The following is a 24,406-nucleotide window of genomic DNA, read 5'->3' as shown; positions in this document are numbered from 1 at the left end:
CAGCTTCAACCTTCACACTCATCAATAGGCAGCTGCAACGGCCACACTCATCAATAAGCAGCTGCAACGGCCACACTCATCAATAGGCAGCTACAACCGTCACACTCATCAATAAGCAGCTGCAACGGTCACTCATCAATAAGCAGCTGCAACGGTCACTCATCAATAGGCAGCTGCAACCGTCACTCATCAATAGGCAGCTGCAACGGTCACTCATCATTAGGCAGCTGCAACGGTCACTCATCAATAGGCAGCTGCAACCGTCACACTCATCAATAAGCAGCTGCAACGGCCACACTCATCAATAGGCAGCTTCAACCTTCACACTCATCAATAGGCAGCTGCAACGGTCACTCAACAAGAGGCAGCTGCAACGGCCACACTCATCAATAAGCAGCTTCAACCTTCACACTCATCAATAGGCAGCTGCAACGGTCACTCAACAAGAGGCAGCTGCAACGGCCACACTCATCAATAAGCAGCTTCAACCTTCACACTCATCAATAGGCAGCTGCAACGGCCACACTCAACAAGAGGCAGCTGCAACGGCCACACTCATCAATAAGCAGCTTCAACCTTCACACTCATCAATAAGCAGCTTCAACCTTCACACTCATCAATAGGCAGCTGCAACCGTCACACTCAACAAGAGGCAGCTGCAACGGCCACACTCATCAATAAGCAGCTTCAACCTTCACACTCATCAATAAGCAGCTTCAACCTTCACACTCATCAATAAGCAGCTGCAACCGTCACTCATCAATAGGCAGCTTCAACGGTCACTCATCAATAGGCAGCTTCAACGGTCACTCATCAATAGGCAGCTGCAACGGTCACTCATCAATAGGCAGCTGCAACGGCCACACTCATCAATAAGCAGCTGCAACCGTCACTCATCAATAGGCAGCTTCAACGGTCACTCATCAATAGGCAGCTTCAACGGTCACTCATCAATAGGCAGCTGCAACGGTCACTCATCAATAGGCAGCTGCAACCGTCACTCATCAATAGGCAGCTTCAACGGTCACTCATCAATAGGCAGCTTCAACCGTCACACTCATCAATAGGCAGCTACAACCGTCACACTCATCAGTAGGCAGCTGCATCGGCCACACTCATCAATAGGCAGCTTCAACGGTCACTCATCAATAGGCAGCTTCAACGGTCACTCATCATTAGGCAGCTTCAACCGTCACACTCATCAATAGGCAGCTACAACCGTCACACTCATCAGTAGGCAGCTGCATCGGCCACACTCATCAATAGGCAGCTTCAAAGGTCACTCATCAATAGGCAGCTTCAACGGTCACTCATCAATAGACAGCTTCAACCGTCACACTCATCAATAAGCAGCTTCAACCGTCACACTCATCAATAAGCAGCTTCAACCGTCACACTCATCAATAGACAGCTTCAACGGTCACTCATCAATAGGCAGCTTCAACCGTCACACTCATCAATAAGCAGCTTCAACCGTCACACTCATCAATAGACAGCTTCAACGGTCACTCATCAATAGGCAGCTTCAACGGTCACTCATCAATAGGCAGCTGCAACCTTCACACTCATCAATAGGCAGCTTCAACGGTCACTCATCAATAGGCAGCTTCAATGGTCACTCATCAATAGGCAGCTTCAACCTTCACACTCATCAATAGGCAGCTTCAACCTTCACACTCATCACCAGGCAGCTTCAACCGTCACACTCATCAATAGGCAGCTTCAACCGTCACACTCATCAATAGGCTGCTTCAACCGTCACACTCATCGATAGACAGCTGCAACCGTCACACTCATCAACAGACAGCTGCAACCATCACACTCATCAATAGACAGCTGCAACCATCACACTCATCGATAGACAGCTGCAACCGTCACACTCATCAACAGACAGCTGCAACCATCACACTCATCAATAGACAGCTGCAACCATCACACTCATCAATAGACAGCTGCAACCGTCACACTCATCAACAGACAGCTGCAACCATCACACTCATCAATAGACAGCTGCAACCGTCATTCATCAATAGGCAGCTGCAACCGTCACACTCATCAATAGACAGCTGCAACCATCACACTCATCAATAGGCAGCTGCAACCGTCACACTCATCAATAGGCAGCTGCAACCGTCACACTCATCAATAGACAGCTGCAACCGTCACACTCATCAACAGACAGCTGCAACCGTCACACTCATCAACAGACAGCTGCAACGGTCATTCATCAATAGGCAGCTGCAACCGTCACACTCATCAATAGGCAGCTGCAACCATCATTCATCAATAGACAGCTGCAACCGTCACACTCATCAACAGACAGCTGCAACCGTCATTCATCAATAGGCAGCTGCAACCGTCACACTCATCAATAGACAGCTGCAACCATCATTCATCAATAGGCAGCTGCAACCGTCACACTCATCAACAGACAGCTGCAACCGTCATTCATCAATAGGCAGCTGCAACCGTCACACTCATCAATAGGCAGCTGCAACCATCATTCATCAATAGACAGCTGCAACCATCATTCATCAATAGACAGCTGCAACCATCACTCATCAACAGACAGCTGCAACCATCATTCATCAATAGACAGCTGCAACCGTCACACTCATCAATAGACAGCTGCAACCGTCATTCATCAATAGACAGCTGCAACCGTCACACTCATCAACAGACAGCTGCAACCGTCACACTCATCAATAGGCAGCTGCAACCGTCACACTCATCAATAGGCAGCTGCAACCATCATTCATCAATAGGCAGCTGCAACTGTCACACTCATCAATAGGCAGCTGCAACCATCATTCATCAATAGACAGCTGCAACCGTCACACTCGTCAACAGACAGCTGCAACCGTCATTCATCAATAGGCAGCTGCAACCGTCACACTCATCAATAGGCAGCTGCAACCATCATTCATCAATAGGCAGCTGCAACCGTCACACTCATCAATAGGCAGCTGCAACCATCACTCATCAACAGACAGCTGCAACCGTCATTCATCAATAGGCAGCTGCAACCGTCACACTCATCAATAGGCAGCTGCAACCATCATTCATCAATAGGCAGCTTCAACCGTCATTCATCAATAGGCAGCTGCAACCGTCACACTCATCAATAGGCAGCTTCAACCGTCATTCATCAATAGGCAGCTGCAACCATCACACTCATCAATAGGCAGCTGCAACCGTCACACTCCTGACTCTTAGTGCCATTAAGGCTATTGAACGCCTTTCCCAAACAACCAGTTGAGGCATATCAATGGCAAATGTATCCTGCTTTACAAAGCAACAAAGAAGCAAACCCGGTAGTCTAACTGTACAAAGTTATAGAGCGAACACCAAGTTCATACATCCCTGTTTTGATGAAAATAACTCTCTTGCCCTTTGCATTTTTCAATGGGCGCTGATACATTTAAAGTAAATCTCACCCACCGACACAACAATGCCCTCACGAAACACCACTTCCTTCCCTGACTGGGCTACGATGGACGTAAGTCCGACTGTTGGCACTTTTAAGAGGGAGTGAGAGTAGGAGTTCCCTAGTGTTGGAGTTGATTCCGTGACAAAGCTCCCGATGATTCCAGGAGCTCCATAGTAAGCAATGTTGAGTCATTAATTGCGCAATTAAAAGCCCAACTGTGCTGGGAGATGACTAAGCGTGTGGCCCATCGATGCCTCTGTTGTTCCCTGAGACAGCGCTTCAATCAATCATTGAGGCTGACTTAACTCATTGGAGCCTACACCAATAAGGGGCAGTGTCATGAGGCAACGATAGAACAGTTAGAGAGGGCTTCCGACATACAATATGGATCAGAATTTCCAAATGCATGTGGATATGCATATGGAAACCATTTCGGTCACAGTTAAGCCACACCAAACTACTCCCTGCCATCACCCGACTCCCCACAGATTGAATTGTTTTGCTCCTCTGAAAGAAGTGTGGGGGATGTTTTTGTTGCAAATCCCTAAGGACCTACAATGCATTTCTGGGTTACGTGGTGGTGGTGGTGGAGGGGGGGGGGGGGGGGGGACTGACGCGATTGGGATCACAGATGTGTGGTGATACATCACTAGGAATACTAAAAGTCACTTAGACATTCCATTTCAGGATGCTTCCTGAAGACGCTTCATTTGTCTGTAGAGAACAATTCGCACTTGTACCTTTGGTGTCAATAGGACTTCCTCTACTATCGTATTCCTCAGACACATACCACTTGATCAGTCTGTTAGTGATGCCAGCTCAGCTGTCAATGTTGTTTGTTAAAGGAAAATACCACTCAAAAACTATCTTTTGGTATTGGTTGATTTAGTCCCCTGTTGATACAGTCCCAAGATGTGTTGCATGTCAACGATCAAGTTTTCTAGACCTAGAACTTTCAAAATACAGGAAGTGCCACAGTATGATGCGTTTTGTAAGAGCTTTCAGGGGAGAGTTTCCTAATCTATAAACTCAGCTCTCAGGCTGTCAATCTTCTCCTGTTGAGACATCACCCTGCCTCCTTCTTGTACTGGAAGGCCTTCCTCATAAGTGACAACAGAATAAAAACATAACATACAAATGTATTTTTTATGTTCTGTCCCTGATCTAGTTTGTAGAGAAACCATTCAGCTTGGCTCCTGAACACCAGAATACTCACAATACTAATTGAGCTCAATTTTCCCTTGTAGAAGAATGATTGGCTCGCGTTCTTCCCCCGTGCCAGTAAAACTCCAGTCATTTCAAACACATGGCTTTTTATTGATATTACCATTGGCTGACATAGGGCCAACCCTGTGCCCAGGAAAAACATTTGACGTGATTGAGAAAACAGAGACGCACCAAGAACATCCCATTGAGCTAGAACCACCATGTGATTTCCACCTCCTCCTCTTCGGCCTCCAGAACGCTCCTGTACAGAACTGAACAGCAGCACAGTGTCAAGAAGACATACAAAGACTGTCTTCTCAAGAATGCAGACTTGACAGATGTGCTTGCTTGCTTTCAGCCCTGTCCTAACAAACACAAATGCAGCTCTCTCCACTAACAATCGGGAGAGAGACCAGGGAGCATGCGACTCTTGACCTCTGTCAAAGGAAGCCGTTTGATAGATGACTATGGAGGTCAGGATTCTGATTGGTATTCAGCTTTCCCCGTACATGAGCAGTGGGCCTGAACACAGTCGGTCTCTCTCTCCTTCTCTCCTCGCTCTCTCTTTCACTCTTCCCGTCTCTCTCTCTCTCCCAGGGGTGTAAATTATCACAGTGACATTGATAGATACAGAGGGTCACCAGTGCTGAACTTACACTGAGTGGACTCACAGGGAGTTGTGGCTAGGACACTGACAGTTAGTCATGAACTCATGAGAGGGCCATGATGCCTTTCTTCACTCCACTGTGACATGGTCAGATACAGGTAGTGTAATAGAAAGCAGTCATAGTAGAGGGCTTCAGTAGGGGCTTCAGTAGAGGGCTTCGGTAGAGGGCTTTGTTTGTACATTCAGAATTGTGTAATTATATAGACAGTCACTCATATCCTGGAAAAGTGTACAGCAATGTGAGAGTAACTGGACTGACAGACAGACAGACAAATAGACAGACAGACTACCCTCCAACAAATTCTCTCTTTCTCTCTCCGTCATTTATTAACACACACGCACGCACGCACACACACACACACACACACACACACACACACACACACACACACACACACACACACACACACACACACACACACACACACAGACACACACGCACACACACACACACACACACACACACACACACACACACACACACACACACACACACACACACACACACACAAGGCTCGGTCATCTCGAGACATTTGTCTAGGTTTTGCTTGATGAGTGTCTGCACACTGCACATGAGACACACGCACGCACACGCACGCACGCACACACACACACACACACACACACACACACACACACACACACACACACACACACACACACACACACACACACACACACACACACACACACACACACACACACACACACACACACACACACACACACACACACACACACACACACACACACACACACACACACACACACAGAGGGATACTCCATTACTCTAACAGAGTAGGCCGTGCAACCCGCTGCACATAGGGTTCAACGAGCAGTACTGACAACCAGTGAAGGGTCTGTGACCCCAAGGAGGTGTTAGTAAAGCTAACCAGAGCCCCCAACTGCTCCTAACTCTCTAGTGGTGAGTCGCCGGCCAGGGACAAAACCTGTTGGTATGATGTGTATAAACTTGGAACAATGATTTATCTGTGTGAGCTGTAATAGAGAGAAATAGATTTGTTATGGGGATTTTACACTGAATTCCAGGAGCCCAGCTAATTTATGCCCATATACAGATGTAGGGCTTTAATTTGACCAGTTTCTCACAGCAGGAAAATAATCCTGCAGCAACAGGGAATGTGAATTATTGTGTTGATTATAATTAATGAACATTTTTGTAGGGTTTATACATGTTTAGTCAGGGCAAATCAAGTCTGACATTTGAAAGTGGAAATTACTAAATTTAGAAGCCTTTTTAAACTTTGAATAGACTACACATTTTAGTTTGCCTTTCCTGCTGTGAATGACATTTCCTGCAACAACAGGGTGATCAAATTAAGATCCTACATCTGTAGGAGTCCTGCTGCTTTTAGTTCACCCAGTAGCAAGGGTCCCATGATGAGCCACAAAGATACATTGATTTAATCAAGAAACAGTGAGAAAAAAAAACTTAAGACTAGTGTGTCGGTTTTTTTTTATCTTAAAGTAGGCAAGTCAGTTAAGAACAAATTCTTATTCACAATGAGGGACTAGGGACAGTGGGTTAGCTGCCTTGTTCAGGGGCAGAACAACATATGTTTACCTTGTCAGCTCAGTGATTCAATCTAGCAACCTTTCAGTTACTGGCCCAACGCTCTAACCACTAGGCTACCTGCTGCCCCAGTATGTCATTGAAGGCTTGCTCATCTTAAAGTACAGTATAGGCTGCAATCGTTTTTTCAGCCTAATTTCAATTCTGATAATGATTATTGTAGTTTTAATTTCTCATCACAATCCCCAATGCCTAAAACTAAAGTTGGACTATTTAACCCTACACTCAATTGTGGATGGATGTCCAAATTGGAGTCTCAAACGTTCTGCAATCCAAATGAATTGTTCTCTCCGCTTGCTTTCTGGATAATAGCGTTCCAATGAGTCCTGGAAAGCATGGGCTACTCCAGGATTGTGTCAACATATTTAGCCATGCAAGCGTGCTGCACTCGACAAATATATTCTAATTATAACATGTCTTTTCATTTAAATGTGATATTTTCCCCGGAGAGAGCAGCATTATTACAACCGGGCAAGAAGCGTGTTAGTATCCCTCTCCTCCTGTCAGGGATGTGCTTTGACAACACAAAGAAGCTCCCGTCCCCGTTTCTTCACTCTGTCACAGAATGACAGAGGCTGCATGTCCTGGTTACTCCGATATTAGAGAAAGGAAGGAACCATGCATGTATAATAATGAATTTATAACCTACATATCCCCGTTGTTGTTATTGTGTCACTTCATGCGTCATTGTAGGCGACAGTATATTGATTTCAATAACAATGGAATACCAAGTAACCCCTCTATAGCCTATTTGGGTAGCTTGTTTGTTCAATGCAACAGGAGAAAGCATTTGCATTAAACAAAGTAGAATCGCATTTACATTAAACAAAGTGACATTTTCTGAGGGGAGTGAACCATGACTCTATCTCTAATGCTCTCATGGGATAACACAAATAAGCATGAATAGACAATGGAACATGCAAACACCCAGACACGCAGCGAACCTCGAGAAACTGCTTGCACCCGAGGGGTTTTTGAGACTGTAAAGATGACAGACAAGTGGAGCTGATGATGTTGCCATAGGTACGGCTCTAGGGGAGGTCATACCTGTCATCGTAGCAGAAATCCGCGTTCAGTGTGTTGAGATAGAGGACCAATGCCACCGCGCTACACACCAACTCTGTAATCATGTCTTAAAAAGAGAATAGGGTGGGGGAAAGTAAAGAAAAATACTAGATGCGAATTTCCGTTTCTGTATTGTCTCCTCTCCTCATTTGGCCGCTCCGCAACACTAAGAGACCCAATCCCATGTACAAACAAAGTGTCTGAAAGTTTGCGCGATCCACGCCATATTCCTTTTAACCCATTTTGCGCCGTGTCGGGTCAGGGCTATTTTGAGACGAAACTAGGGCGGCATGCCTCCTGGTTAGCGTACAGCTGAGCGCATTTCGCTGTTCTCTGTGCTTGCATCCTCATCCGCGTCACAGATACTCACTGGTAGGAGCCGCGTGTGGTTTTAGAGACCGTGAGCATGTGCAAAGCCCCTCCTCCGCTCTCAATGGTCGAGCTCGTAGCATTGAGAGAGGTGATAGGTGCTTAAATACGTAGGCTATTTATTTAACGCACTCTTGCCTCACGAATCATATATTCAGTGCGCTAGCCTGCCTAAATAAACCAGCCCACTGTCATATAAAGATACCATAGCTGCCAGTTTGTAAAATAGGAATATCTTTTTTTGTCTAACTATGTATTCAAAAACAATGCCAATGTCATGTTTTTATTAAAATGATTGACTGTGAGATTTATTGAATATGTTTAAGCAAATATAGCCTATATATGTGATTTATATATAGCCTAAGCTGTAGCATGCATGTATGGCTGGGGCGGCAGGGTAGCCTAGTGGTTAGAGTGTTGGACTAGTAACCGGAAGGTTGCGAGTTCAAACCCCCGAGCTGACAAGGTACAAATCTGTCGTTCTGCCCCTGAACAGGCAGTTAACCCACTGTTCCCAGGCCGTCATTGAAAATAAGAATTTGTTCTTAACTGACTTGCCTGGTTAAATAAAGGTAAAAAAAAAAAAATGGCTCTTTTAACTAATGACAGTTATGCCTTATCCCCACAACAGACAAAGCCCCACTCTGTTGATGTCTGGCCTCCTGCAACCCCCTTTAATGGTGAAGTGTGTTCAAAAGTCTAGAGTGTTGATTCTGCTCAATGTAAATGGACCCACTATATTAAATGATCCTGTTTTACTGTATGTTTATGCATAGCATTGATTAATTGGTTATACAGTGGCGCCTGTGGAGCTACAAGAGAGAGGGAGGAACCCTAGAGAGAGAGGGAGAGAGACAGATGGATAGGGAGAAAAGGAAATGAGAGAGGGAGGTAGAGAGAGGTAAATATAAGGTGAAGAGCACGAGAGAGAGAGAGAGAGCTATGAGCGATAAAGAGGGAGCTAAAGGGGGACAGAAAAAGAGTGGTAGATGAATAGATGGAGAGGTGATGATTAATGAACTGTAGTAACACCCTGCGGCGAGGAGGAGGATCAATATTGTGAGGCGTTGTTGTTGTATATGATTCATCCTGGCGAGCATGTGGCTTGAAAACCATGCTGCAAATGGCGAGGCCCCACTGGGCACCAGCTGGGCCCAGGCCTGTTCTCCTGTCGGAACTCTGTGTGTGTAAATCCACCACAGCCCAGGAAAGAGAGAGGGAAGAACGAAAGAGAGGGAAAACAGATGGCACGAGACGGAGGGGAGACTGTAAGGACCGTAATAGTTAAAGAGAGAGGGTTAGAGAGAGAGAGGGAGGGAGAGAGAGGGAGAGAGAGAGAGAGAGAGAGAGAGAGAGAGAGAGAGAGAGAGAGAGAGAGAGAGAAGGTTTCTAACCCTCTCATCCATTGACCCTGATCCTGAACATGACCCCCAACCCCCCCTGACCACAACAGAACCTTTACGGTTGAACCTTTAGCCTTGTTTTGTTTCCCTTGCCCCTAGTTGATGGGGAGATGCTTCCTCTTTCCCATCATTCCCTGTTGGAGCCATGTGACACATGAGAAGGGGACACAGCCCCTGGTTTTGGGTTGGAAAGAAGAGAGGAAGAGACACCATACCCTGATGAAGACAGCTTTTCTGTCAAAACGTTGGTTAAAAAATGATTGCTTCTGAGCTCCTAGAGTGTGCAGCTCTCCTTTAATTTTTCAGGAAGACACACCATCCATGAAAAACCATGGATATGTGGACCTCTAGGCTCCACCAGACATGTGTTTTTATCGTATGATATGCCAGGACTGGAGTCAAACCGGTTGGAAGGTTTCTTTTCCCTCAAATACATTTTCTGTTAACATCTCCGCAGGAAAGTGGAAACTGAAGTAGGCTTAAGCAGGAGTCTAACCCAGTGGTTCCCAACTCCAGTCGAGTACACCGAACGGTACACATTTTTGTTGGAACCCCGGACAAACTCACGTTGAATCAGGTGTGCTTGTCTGGAGCTACAACAAAAATGTGTGCGGTTGAGGGTACTGGAGGACTGGAGTAGGGAACCACTGGTCTAGCCCCCCTAATAAAACGGTATAGATTATATTTAATAACTAAGCCTACATTCAGGACTTAAGGAAATGAACATAGCAACCTGGCCTGACTATATAGGCTACAACCCCATAGGGACTAAGGGGGTGATTACGGGATTTGTGGAGGGGAAAAAAAGACCAATTCCTGCTCTGAAAGTAAACAGCCCAGGGTGAAAAAAAACTATTACTGGTGTTTACACGCTGATCTAATTACATCCTGCAGGGCTAATGAATATTCAGTCTGTTCTTTAAGTCTCCGTTTTTGGTAGAAGGCAAAACAATACTTTTTTTCTTTCATTCTTTCTTTCTTTCTTTGTCATTTTACTGGTAACACACTATAGAATGTGGTGCGGTCATGGAGTCTGTCCTCAAAGGCAGATGTTGCCATAGTCAAAAAAGACATTGTTTTCCACATCTGCAAGTATTTGCACGCAAAAAAAAATCCACATTTGCACATTAAAACCATGTGTGTGATATTTTTACCTCTTTTATTTTTCACTTGTTAAAACACAATTGTTACATTGATTCATTCACCTTACTCTGGTTTCTTCTGTTCAAACCACTGACTGACAACCATTTTAGACGGGTAACTAGAAGCTCTCCGTATCTTTGAAACATATTGTTTTTGTTTTGCCCAAAGGTATCCCTATCATTGTTCATCATGTGTAGAGTCATTAGTTCTTCACCAAACACTCCCCCTTTAAGGTACACTCAGCAATATGGTGGAAAGGTACACTCAGCAATATGGTGTAAAGGTACACTCAGCAATATGGTGGAAAGGTACACTCAGCAATATGGTGTAAAGGTACACTCAGCAATATGGTGTAAAGGTACACTCAGCAATATGGTGTAAAGGTACACTCAGCAATATGGTGGAAAGGTACACTCAGCAATATGGTGGAAAGGTACACTCAGCAATATGGTGGAAAGGTACACTCAGCAATATGGTGGAAAGGTACACTCAGCAATATGGTGGAAAGGTACACTCAGCAATATGGTGGAAAGGTACACTCAGCAATATGGTGGAAAGGTACACTCAAAGGTACACTCAGCAATATGGTGTAAAGGTACACTCAGCAATATGGTGTAAAGGTACACTCAGCAATATGACAATGGGTGCACAAAGTAAACAGCATAGTGTGTCAATTTCCACAACAACTAAGAGCGTTGGAGAGCGAGGGTAGAATTCTCCACTGTTTTGGTCCTATACCTACCACGCTGTAACAGTTTGAAACCAACTGTGCATATGGGCAGATACTGTGTTAGAGCATGTCCTACTGTCCGGCATCTCACTCATCAGAATATCTGCGGAGCTGCTCGTGGCAACATCATTTCACTTTAATCATACTTGAGGACCTTTTATTTTTACCTTTAGGCAACAAGTTAAATAAGAACAAATTCTTATTTTCAATGACGGCCTAGGAACAGTGGGTCAGTGTTCAGGTGCATAACGACAGATTTGTACCTTGTCAGGTCAGGGATTTGAACTTGCAACCTTCCAGCTACTAGTCTAACGCTCTAACCACTAGGCTACCCTGCCACCCTTAAGGTGCTGCTGCTGCCTTTTATTAAACAGCCAGTACTGTAACTGCACACATTCACCCACAGAGGGCGTAGTGCAAAAGCATCAATGGATCTATTGGCATTGCATTATTAAAGACAATTATAAACTGGGTGGGTCGAGCCCTGAATGCTGATTGGCTGACCGCCATGGTATATCAGACCATCAGACCATCGGGGCAGCAGGTAGCCTAGTGGTTAGAGCGTTGGACTAGTAACCGAATACCCGAGCTGACAAGGTAAAAATCTATCGTTCTGCCCCTAACAAGGTACTGTTCCTAGGCTGTCATTGAAAATAAGAATTTGTTCTTAAATCAAGTCAAATTTTATTTGTCACATACACATGGATAGCAGATGTTAATGCGAGTGTAGCGAAATGCTTGTGCTTCTAGTTCCGACAATGCAGTAATAACCAACGAGTAATCTAACCTAACAATTCCACAACTACTACCTTATACACACAAGTGTAAAGGGATAAAGAATATGTACATAGATATATGATATACGAATGAGTGATGGTACAGAACGGCATAGGCAAGATGCAGTAGATGGTATCGAGTATAGTATATACACATGAGATGAGTAATGTAGGGTATGTAAACATAAAGCTGCATAGTTAAAGTGGCTAGTGATACATGTATTACATAAAGATGGCAAGATGCAGTAGATGATATAGTGTACAGTATATATATATATATATATATATATATATATATATATATATATATATATATATATATATATATATATATGAGATGAGTAATGTAGGGTATGTAAACATTATATTAAGTGGCATTGTTTAAAGTTGCTAGTGATACATTTTTTACATCAATTTCTATTATTAAAGTGGCTAGAGATGAGTCAGCAGCCACTCGATGTTAGGTAGCTGTTTAAAACAGTCTGATGGCCTTGAGATAGAAGCTGTTTTTCAGTCTCTCGGTCCCTGCTTTGAGGCACCTGTACTGACCTCGCCTTCTGGATGATAGCGGGGTGAACAGGCAGTGGCTCGGGTGGTTGTTGTCCTTGATGATCTTTATGGCCTTCTTGTGACATCGGGTGGTGTAGGTGTCCTGGAGAGCAGGTAGTTTGCCCCCGGTGATGCGTTGTGCAGACCTCACTACCCTCTGGAGAGCCTTACGGTTATGGGCGGAGCAGTTGCCGTACCAGGCAGTGATACAGCCCGCCAGGATGCTCTTGATTGTGCATCTGTAGAAGTTTGTGAGTGCTTTTGATGACAAGCCAAATTTCTTCAGCCTCCTGAGGTTGAAGAGGCGCTGCTGCGCCTTCTCCACAACGCTGTCTGTGTGGGTGGACCATTTCAGTTTGTCTGTGATGTGCACGCCGAGGAACTTGAAACTTACTACCCCCTCCACTACTGTCCCGTCGATGTGGATAGGGGGGTGCTCCCTTTGCTGTTTCCTGAAGTCCACAATCATCTCCTTTGTTTTGTTGACGTTGAGTGTGAGGTTATTTTCCTGACACCACACTCCGAGGGCCCTCACCTCCTCCCTGTAGTCCGTCTCGTCGCTGTTGGTAATCAAGCCTACCACTGTAGTGTTGTCCGCAAACTTGATGATTGAGTTGGAGGCGTGCATGGCCACGCAGTCGTGGGTGAACAGGGAGTACAGGAGAGGGCTCAGAACGCACCCTTGTGGGGCCCCAGTGTTGAGGATCAGCGAGGTGGAGATGTTGTTACCTACCCTCACCACCTGGGGGCGGCCCGTCAGGAAGTCCAGTACCCAGTTGCAGAGGGCGGGGTCGAGACCCAGGGTCTCGAGCTTGATGACGAGTTTGGAGGGTACCATGGTGTTAAATGCTGAGCTGTAGTCGATGAACAGCATTCTCACATAGGTATTCCTCTTGTCCAGATGGGTTAGGGCAGTGTGCAGTGTGGTTGCGATTGCGTCGTCTGTGGACCTATTGGGGCGGTAAGCAAATTGGAGTGGGTCTAGGGTGTCAGGTAGGGTGGAGGTGATATGGTCCTTGACTAGTCTCTCAAAGCACTTCATGATGACGGAAGTGAGTGCTACGGGGCGGTAGTCGTTTAGCTCAGTTACCTTAGCTTTCTTGGGAACAGGAACAATGGTGGCCCTCTTGAAGCATGTGGGAATAGCAGACTGGGATAAGGTTTGATTGAATATGTCCGTAAACACACCAGCCAGCTGGTCTGCGCATGCTCTGAGGATGCGGCTGGGGATGCAGCCTTGCGAGGGTTAACACGTTTAAATGTTTTACTCATGTCGGCTGCAGTGAAGGAGAGTCCACAGGTTTTGGTAGGGGGCTGTGTCAGTGGCACTGTATTGTCCTCAAAGCGAGCATAAAAGTTATTTAGTCTGTCTGGGACTTGTCTGAGACTTGCCTAGTTAAATAAAGGTAAAATATATATGTACCATGGGTATGACAAAACATTTATTTTAACTGCTCTAATCACGTTGGTAACCAGTTTATATTAGCAATAAGGCACCTCAGGGGTTTATGATATGTGGCCAATATACCATGGCTAAGGGCTGTGTCAAGGCACTCTGTGTTGCGTCGTGCTTAAGAACAGCCCTTAGCCGTGGGTATTTTGGCCATATACCACACCTCCTCAGGCCTGATTGCTTAAGTATACTATTATAAGATATATAAAGAAAGATGATGCACCTGCATGAAGACCAAACATCTGTAAGCCAGAGAGAGGGCAGACATGTACAGTATTTACGTCTTCAGGGCCCATATTCACAAAGCGTCTCAGACTGAGTTGGAGTGCTGATCGAGGATCAGGTCCACTCTCTTGTTCATTATCATTTAAAAGCCTTGTCTGATAGCAGTTACTCGGTACTCATATGCTAAAACACTTATTGAATACAGGCCCAACACGTTTATACATAAGGACATCAAACAAAGTGGAAGGTGGAATAGAACCTTACACAAATAAGCATAGTACTGTATATTCCCATTTATGTTTAAAATCCCTTTAATTGCAGTTGGTAGGAGCCTATTTTAAGGATTTCCCCTCTCTTTTAACCCATCCTAAGTGGCTAATGATAATTTCCCTATGTGTATTTTAGCTATTTGTCCAAGACTGCTGCTTTTTCATCCCCGCTAGATAAGCATCAGACAGGAAAGAGGAAAATCACAATCGTAACCACACAGCTTGAGCCACTCCCTCACAGAAATAGTTTAAACTCTAATTAGAATTAATCTGAACCCAAATCAGTAATATCAAAACAAAACAGTCAGAATAATATCCAGAACGTTAACACAGCATGTCCAGAACGTTTACATTCCACACCAATAACAAGCCTCCCTTTATGGGCCTGATAAGACGAGGGTGTTAGTTAAACCGAACCTAGGTGACACAGCCTACGTTCAACGTTGACATGAATATGAGAAATGCGTCTGTGTAAAAGGCTCTGCTGTGATTGTTTGGACTGTTTGGATTTGGCTTAGAGAAATCAAGCTCCTAATTGAGGCTTTGTTGATCTTCATTTATAATCATAACGTAGTCAAATAACTTCTCAAATTAGAGCTAAATGGATGACTGAAAGCCTCTGAGTTATAGCTGTCAAATCTTCTGTGTAGGTTTCTATTTGAATTGTTCTTTTTCTTCCACGAAAGAAAAGCAAATCCATGGAAAGTAGCCCTAACTCAATCTTATTTTGTTTTAGTTACTAAACTTTCCCTTCACAAACGAATTCAATTTAGAACGTTTTCCCGTTAAACTTTCTTTGTAATATAAAGGTAAATAGTTAGAAAATAACTGTGTTATCCGTCTGACGTCTGAGGATGGATATTTCTCTTTTAAAAAATCATTATACAGAGCCAACATGTCACAGTCATTTTCCAAGTCATGGTGAAATACAGGCCAAAGCCCACCTGTTCCATCACCATGTGTACTGCACACTTCACATTACCATTTTTTATTAGGAGCAGTTTTTGAAATCCAACCCTCCTCATTACATCCACTGAACCTCTGTGTTCTCCATCAATTCAAGGAGAAACACTAAACCTTAATAACCACCAACAATAAGACTTGACACTATTTTCAAACCACAGATTGATACACTTAGAACAGCCCATTAGGCTAAAGTACCTATCAGTAATATTCAGACAGCCACGGCTATCGGCTAGCAAGTTCTGGTGTCACCACACACAACAGCTGCCCTGGGAAATATGAGGCGATAGCTTCCTTCTGATAGGTCAAATCACAGGAAGTAAACCCTTTAACAATGTGTGGAATTTAAAGAGCTTAGTGAATATGGGGTATTGGAATTCTCGTGTGTTCAATTTCCTGCAGTTGTTTGTCATACAAAGTGGTATGAGTATGTGTGTGTGTGTGTTTGTACATGTATAAACTCCCCACCATTCATAAAGACGGATGGTCCCTATTTTCCATGCTTTAAATCTGTTTAATTTGATATTCATCTGGAAGAATGTTCAACACATGTTATGAGGAGAATGGAGAGATGAACGGAAAATGTGAATTAGGGTAAATATTTTGATTAGGAAATATTTGATGGTTGTCCTCTGCATTAATATTGTTATCGGGATCTTTTCCATAATGAAGTCCAGCCTGCATGTTCTTGCTCAGACTCAGCAAAGTTTGTTCAGGGCAACAGGGTTCAAACTCAAACATTGACTTGGCCTGCAGTACATATTTACCTTGCAGTGTTGTAGTTCCTTACACACGTGTCACTGTGTTGTATGTTGCAATGTGGGTAGAACATTTGTGTCTGCGTACCTTATCGTAGGCTACGTTTACACAGGCAGCCCAATTCTGATATTTTTGTTCTACTAATAGGTCTTTGACCAATCACATCAGATTTGTTTCACATCAGATATTTGTCAGATCTGAATGGTCAAAGATCAGAATTGGGCTGCCTGTGTAAACACAGCCTTAGTCTCGTTCTACTCTGACTTCACCCATAATGATGACAGAGAAATGCACACACACATTCTGAGATAGAACATGACGTACACGTCTGTCACAAAATACGTCCAAACATCCACTCTCATAGAACAACCCATTACATCTGGCTCCATATAGCCCAGTTTGTGTGATTGGAAGGTGTGATGGTCGGCAGAGTTATTTTTGTCTCTCTTGACTTCCCTCTGTGGTGGTTTCTGGCAGAGCTTGTCTTCAAAAAGGATGTTTCCAGTCCTAACAATGAAAACAGGACGACGCACCGTGATTACTGTCAGGCAGATGTCATAAGACATTAGGGATGGGCGTGTGTGGGGAAAGTGTGTGTGTGTGTGTGTGTGGACATGTGTGCATGCCTGTGTGTGTGCGTTGACATATATGTGTGTGTGTAAGGCATACTAGTGTCAGGGCCTCTGATTTGTAAATGGCTCTTTCCACCGCCAAACTTCCTATTTGGCCACCAAACTGAGAATAAACTGACTTTCTCTGACTCTCTCTCTCTCTCTCTCTCTCTCTCTCTCTCTCTCTCTCTCTCTCTCTCTCTTTCTTTCTTTCTTTCTTTCTTTCTTTCTTTCTTTCTTTCTTTCTTTCTTTCTTTCTTTCTTTCTTTCTTTCTTTCTTTCTTTCTTTCTTTCTTTCTTTCTTTCTTTCTTTCTTTCTTTCTTTCTTTCTTTCTTTCTTTGATTGAACATGATTTGGAAAGGCACACACCTGTCTATATAAGGTCCCACAGTTGATAGTGCATGTCAGAGAAAATACCAAGCCATGAGGTCGAAGGAATTGTCCGTAGAGCTCGAGACAGGATTGTGTTGAGGCACAGATCTGGTGAAGGGTACCAATACATTTCTGCAGCATTGAAGGACCCTGAGAACACAGTGACCTCCATCATTCTTAAATGGAAGATGTTTGAAACCACCAAGACTCTTCCTAGAGCTGGCCACTCAAACTGAGCAATCGGGAGAGAAGGGACATGGTCAGGGAGATGACCAAGACCCCGATTGTTACTCTAACAGACCTCCAGAGTTCCTCTGTGGAGATGGGAGAACCTTCCAGAAGGACAACCATTTCTGCATCACTCCACCAATCAGGCCTTTATGGCAGAGTGGCCAGACAGAAGACCGTCCTCAGTAAAAGGCACACGACAGCCCGCTTGGAGTTTGCCAAAAGGCACCTAAAGGACTCTCAGACCGTGAGAAACAATATTCTCTGGTCTGATGAAACCATGATTGAACTCTTTGGCCTGGATGCCAAGCGTCACATCTGGAGGAAACCTGGCACCATCCTACGGTGAAGCATGGTGGTGGCAGCATCATGCTGTGGGGATGTTTTTCAGCGGCATGGACTGGGAGACTAGTCAGGACCGAGAGAAAGATGAATGGAACAAAGTACTGAGAGATCCTTGATGAAAACCTGCTCCAGAGCACTCAGGACCTCAGACTGGGGGAAAGGTTCACCTTCCAACAGGACAACAACCCCAAACACACAGCCAAGACAATGCAGGAGGGGCTTCGGGACAAGTCTCTGAATGTCCTTGAGTGGCCCAGCCAGAGCCTGGACTTGACCTGAAAATATCTGTGCAGCAACGCTCCCCATCCAACTTGACAGAGCTTGAGAGGATCTGCAGAGAAGAATGGGAGAAACTCCCCAAATACAGGTGTGACATGCTTGTAGTGTCATACCCAAGAAGACTCAAGGCTGTAATCGCTGCCAAAGGTGCTTCAACAAAGTAAAGGGACCGAATACTTACTGTATGTAAATGTCATTATGGGGTATTGCATCCCGTCATCAATGTGTGCGCAATTACAATGGTAATTTCATATGGTAAATTTAAAAAAAGATGTTATATAACATAAACATACTGTTGACACGTAGGCTATGGTGTAATGGAATGTTTTGCCTTGTGTAGTAGGTGTCATAACCAGCCATAAAATAATGCAATATGTGTCACAACAGATCTAAATATATGTGTCATGACAGTGTTATGATCATGTTATAACAAGTTATGTCAGCTGTTATGACATATTATGATACGGTTATAATGTGTTATGACGCTGGGTGTCAAGTAACATTTTACCAAGTTCGGTGATGACTCCTCATACTGTAGTCAGCAACATATTTCATTCATCTGATGTTGATTCTCAGTTCAGGCTTAGGTCTGTATCTAATGATGTCTGACATTGACGATATTAGTCAATGGCTGATGTTCAAATAGCAGAGATAGCTTCTGAGTGTAGTATAACCTTTTCAATTATCTTCAGTTGAATAATTCAATACAGCTTTATGAACAGATGAGAGCACTGGCCAGATCAAAACTACAGCCCGAAAGCTACTGCACACTCAGAAACCCCTCCTTCTCCCCACTCCCTATGGAGCAACAGAATCATCCTCCGAGAAGGTAACTGAATGTAACAAATGCCATCTAGTCAGTCATTCAATCATAATACATTTATATTAGCCAGGTCTTTTGGTAAACATTGCAACAACACTGTCAAAACTTAGTGAAAAGGCTACTGAGGTTGGACAATAGCAAAACAAAGTTGCATCCTGGCTCCACTCCACAGCAGGTGGCTCCACTGCAGGAACCACAAACAGATCTTTCAAATGAAGGAGTCGACAGGTCTTTGTGTCTGGTGTTTTGCCAAGAAGTGACTAAAATGGAACCATTTTTCTCAAACAGTGGCGTGTGAATGGTTGATGACACGAGGTGGTGACAGAGATCCTTGGCGCATGCATTCGTCTCCTCCCTATTTTTCCCTCCTCTGATGTTTGCTCTTGATCCCATCTTACAGAGGAAAAGTCAGCCGGAGATGGGAGTCTTGACTGTTTTCCATCCACTCTCTATTTTTGTCCCTCGGTAGTCCTCAGTGCATCCTTCGCCATATCCTGAACCTTTTTCCTCTTTCCCATTACATGTGAAGTCAGGAAATTGTACCAATTGCCGATTGCGGTATGGCTCTCACTGAGACATTTCTCTTTTATGGAGACTGTTTCCTGTGTGTGTGTGTGTGTGTGTGTGTGTGTGTGTGTGTGTGTGTGTGTGTGTGTGTGTGTGTGTGTGTGTGTGTGTGTGTGTGTACGATACTGTACAGTCCATGTTGCGTGTGAGCTGGTGGCAGGACAGGTCAACAGAACATGACTCACAAGACAACCCGGAGAACCTTGCAACGTTGATGTCATAAATCGGCCACATTCACATCTTGAACTACTCCAGCAACGGCCGCCGGGGTAAGCTGGTTTGGCCACTGGTATGGAGTGTCAACGCGGTGCACAGAGCAGGACCTCAACACTGCACAGACATACCACAGGCCTTCGGTTCTCCATCCTCATCTGTTTCGGAGGTGAAAATAAAGCCCTGGGATTTGAAGATGCAGACAGAGTCGGAACGCAGCTCTGATGACAGAGCTATGAGGACAGAGACAAATTAGAGTGTTGATGGCAACGTAAAGGAAATTACCCTGGTCTTTCAGGACAATAGTGAACGCTCAGCTCACTCTGTCCTGCTCTGAGGAAAATAAGTGTTCTCATCTTCTCATGTTCACTTGGGATTTATTTCTCAACTCAGACTCCTCCAAGACAGGAGCTTGTGTTTCCACTGATTTAATCTGGTGTTGAAGTCTTACTGGGGGTGTGGTGAAGTCTTACTGGGGGTGGTGAAGTCTTACTGGGGGGGTGTTGAAGTCTTACTGGGTTGTTGAAGTCTTACTGGGCGTGTTGAAGTCTTACTGGGGGGGTGTTGAAGTCTTACTGGGGGGGTTGAAGTATTACTGGGGGTGTTGAAGTCTTACTGGGGGTGTTGAAGTCTTACTGGGGGTGTTGAAGTCTTACTGGGGGTGTTGAAGTCTTACTGCGGGGAGTGTTGAAGTCTTATTGGGGGGGTGTTGAAGTCTTATTGGGGGGTGTTGAAGTCTTATTGGGGGGGTGTTGAAGTCTTACTGGGGGGTGTTGAAGTCTTATTGGTGGGGTGTTGAAGTCTTATTGGGGGGGTGTTGAAGTCTTATTGGGGGGGTGTTGAAGTCTTACTGGTGCGGTGTTGAAGTCTTATTGGGGGGTGTTGAAGTCTTATTGGTGGGGTGTTGAAGTCTTACTGGGGGGGTGTTGAAGTCTTATTGGGGGGTGTTGAAGTCTTACTGTGGGGTGTTGAAGTCTTACTGGGGGGTGTTGAAGTCTTATTGGGGGGTGTTGAAGTCTTACTGGGGGGGTGTTGAAGTCTTACTGGGGGGGTGTTGAAGTCTTACTGGGGGTGTGTTGAAGTCTTACTGGGTTGTTGAAGTCTTACTGGGTTGTTGAAGTATTACTGGGTTGTTGAAGTATTACTGGGGGTGTGTTGAAGTCTTACTGGGTTGTTGAAGTCTTACTGGGTTGTTGAAGTCTTACTGGGTTGTTGAAGTCTTACTGGGTTGTTGAAGTCTTACTGGGGGGTGTTGAAGTCTTACTGGGGGTGTGTTGAATTCTTACTGGGGGGTGTTGAAGTCTTACTGGGGGGGGTGTTGAATTCTTACTGGGGGGGGTGTTGAGGTCTTACTGTGGGGTGCTGAAGTCTTACTGGGTTGTTGAAGTCTTACTGGGGAGGTTGAAGTCTTACTGGGGGGTGTTGAAGTCTTACTGTGGGGTGCTGAAGTCTTACTGGGTTGTTGAAGTCTTACTGGGGAGGTTGAAGTCTTACTGGGGGGTGTTGAAGTCTTACTGGGTTGTTGAAGTCTTACTGGGTTGTTGAAGTCTTACTGGGGGGTGTTGAAGTCTTACTGGGTTGTTGAAGTCTTACTGGGTTGTTGATGTCTTACTGGGTTGTTGAAGTCTTACTGGGTTGTTGAAGTCTTACTGGGTTGTTGAAGTCTTACTGGGGGGTGTTGAAGTCTTACTGGGGGTGTTGAAGTCTTACTGGGGGTGTGTTGAAGTCTTACTGGGGGGTTTTGAAGTCTTACTGGGGGGGTGTTGAAGTCTTACTGGGGGGGGTGTTGAAGTCTTACTGTGGGGTGCTGAAGTCTTACTGGGGGTGTGTTGAAGTCTTACTGGGGGGGTGTTGAAGTCTTACTGAGGGGGGGGGGTGTTGAGGTCTTACTGTGGGGTGCTGAAGTCTTACTGGGTTGTTGAAGTCTTACTGGGGAGGTTGAAGTCTTACTGGGGGGTGCTGAAGTCTTACTGGGTTGTTTAAGTCTTACTGGGGAGGTTGAAGTCTTACTGGGGGGTGCTGAAGTCTTACTGGGTTGTTGAAGTCTTACTGGGGAGGTTGAAGTCTTACTGGGGGGTGTTGAAGTCTTACTGGGTTGTTGAAGTCTTACTGGGGGGTGTTGAAGTCTTACTGGGGGGTGTTGAAGTCTTACTGGGGGGTGTTGAAGTCTTACTGGGGGGGTGTTGAAGTCTTACTGGGGGGGTGTTGAAGTCTTACTGGGGGGGTGTTGAAGTCTTACTGGGGGGGTGTTGAGGTCTTACTGTGGGGTGTTGAAGTCTTACTGGGTTGTTGAAGTCTTACTGGGGAGGTTGAAATCTTACTGGGGAGGTTGAAGTCTTACTGGGGGGTGTTGAAGTCTTACTGGGGGATGTTGAAGTCTTACTGGGGAGGTTGAAGTCTTACTGTGGGGGTGTTGAGGTCTTACTGTGGGGTGTTGAAGTCTTACTGGGTTGTTGAAGTCTTACTGGGGAGGTTGAAATCTTACTGGGGAGGTTGAAGTCTTACTGGGGGGTGTTGAAGTCTTACTGGGGGGTGTTGAAGTTTTACTGTGGGGTGCTGAAGTCTTACTGGGTTGTTGAAGTCTTACTGGGGAGGTTGAAGTCTTACTGGGGGGTGTTGAAGTCTTACTGGGTTGTTGAAGTCTTACTGGGGGGGTGTTGAAGTCTTACTGGGTTGTTGAAGTCTTACTGGGTTGTTGATGTCTTACTGGGTTGTTGAAGTCTTACTGGGTTGTTGAAGTCTTACTGGGTTGTTGAAGTCTTACTGGGGGGTGTTGAAGTCTTACTGGGGGTGTTGAAGTCTTACTGGGGGTGTGTTGAAGTCTTACTGGGGGGTTTTGAAGTCTTACTGGGGGGGTGTTGAAGTCTTACTGGGGGGGGTGTTGAAGTCTTACTGTGGGGTGCTGAAGTCTTACTGGGGGTGTGTTGAAGTCTTACTGGGGGGGTGTTGAAGTCTTACTGAGGGGGGTGGGGTGTTGAGGTCTTACTGTGGGGTGCTGAAGTCTTACTGGGTTGTTGAAGTCTTACTGGGGAGGTTGAAGTCTTACTGGGGGGTGCTGAAGTCTTACTGGGTTGTTTAAGTCTTACTGGGGAGGTTGAAGTCTTACTGGGGGGTGCTGAAGTCTTACTGGGTTGTTGAAGTCTTACTAGGGAGGTTGAAGTCTTACTGGGGGGTGTTGAAGTCTTACTGGGGGGTGTTGAAGTCTTACTGGGGGGGTGTTGAAGTCTTACTGGGGGGGTGTTGAAGTCTTACTGGGGGGGTGTTGAAGTCTTACTGGGGGGGTGTTGAGGTCTTACTGTGGGGTGTTGAAGTCTTACTGGGTTGTTGAAGTCTTACTGGGGAGGTTGAAATCTTACTGGGGAAGTTGAAGTCTTACTGGGGGGTGTTGAAGTCTTACTGGGGGGTGTTGAAGTTTTACTGGGGGATGTTGAAGTCTTACTGGGGAGGTTGAAGTCTTACTGTGGGGTGTTGAAGTCTTACTGGGGGGGGTGTTGAAGTCTTACTGGGGGTGGTGTTGAAGTCTTACCGGGGGGGTGTTGAGGTCTTACTGTGGGGTGTTGAAGTCTTACTGGGTTGTTGAAATCTTACTGGGGAGGTTGAAGTCTTACTGGGGGGTGTTGAAGTCTTACTGGGGGGTGTTGAAGTTTTACTGGGGGATGTTGAAGTCTTACTGGGGAGGTTGAAGTCTTACTGTGGGGTGTTGAAGTCTTACTGGGGGGGGTGTTGAAGTCTTACTGGGGTTGGTGTTGAAGTCTTACTGGGGGATGTTGAATAAAAGAAGCCAGCAATGAGCTCCCCTCATTTAATAACTTTAGCTGCAGTTATTCCTTCCTGCTGTAAAAAACACATACTGTAGGCTAGTTATAATGGACCACAGTAATCCTGCAATGATTGTTGCTTACTGGTTACTGTCCATGTTCCTTTGCTTCAAGTGTATGTGTACTTTCCACTATCCTGATTCATGGCTGTACTGAAGTGCACCAGCCTTCAAAAGGAAAGCTGGAAAGCGGGAGTGATTTATGAAAAGATGGAAACGACAGAGGACTGAAAGGGGTCGAGGGTGCCTCTTGCCCCCTGTTCTGTTCAGTCGTTCCGCTGCTCCCCCTGGCTAGGACCTGGCTGATGGGGTTTCCAGACCTCCCTATCAGGGGCGACAGGTGGGGGAGGGTAAACTGTTCAATCCCAATCTAAGAATCCTGGCCCCCCTAACCAGCCCCTAGATATTGGTCCCTCAAATTCAATACAATACAACTTCATTGTCCCCCAAATATGTTTTAGTTGGCAGTCATTAGAGGTTATACAGAGTAGTTCATATGTACTTAGAGGAAGGCATGGACACAACAGCCTCTCAAAGAAATACACTGAA

The 24,406-nt window shown here is 45.2% G+C and overlaps 1 protein-coding gene across 1 annotated transcript in view; it reads right to left on the bottom strand.

The window, feature by feature from the left end:
* LOC110499846 (protein O-mannosyl-transferase TMTC2-like) overlaps nucleotides 1-8,431 on the bottom strand; it is a 90,136-nt gene extending 81,705 nt beyond the window's left edge. The window contains exon 1 of the mRNA XM_090200912.1: nucleotides 7,945-8,431. Coding sequence (XP_090057038.1) covers nucleotides 7,945-8,027 — 83 coding nt within the window. The 5' untranslated portion in view covers nucleotides 8,028-8,431. The remainder of the gene's footprint in view (nucleotides 1-7,944) is intronic.
* Between the last annotated feature and the right edge of the window lie 15,975 nt (nucleotides 8,432-24,406).

The sequence above is a fragment of the Oncorhynchus mykiss genome, chromosome 15 (genome assembly GCF_057628025.1).
Source record: "Oncorhynchus mykiss isolate SJ-2025 chromosome 15, ASM5762802v1, whole genome shotgun sequence".
In the NCBI taxonomy this organism is placed as follows: Eukaryota; Metazoa; Chordata; class Actinopteri; order Salmoniformes; family Salmonidae; genus Oncorhynchus; species Oncorhynchus mykiss.
Note: the sequence above shows the minus strand (reverse complement) of the source record. Positions and strands in the feature narration are given on the sequence as shown.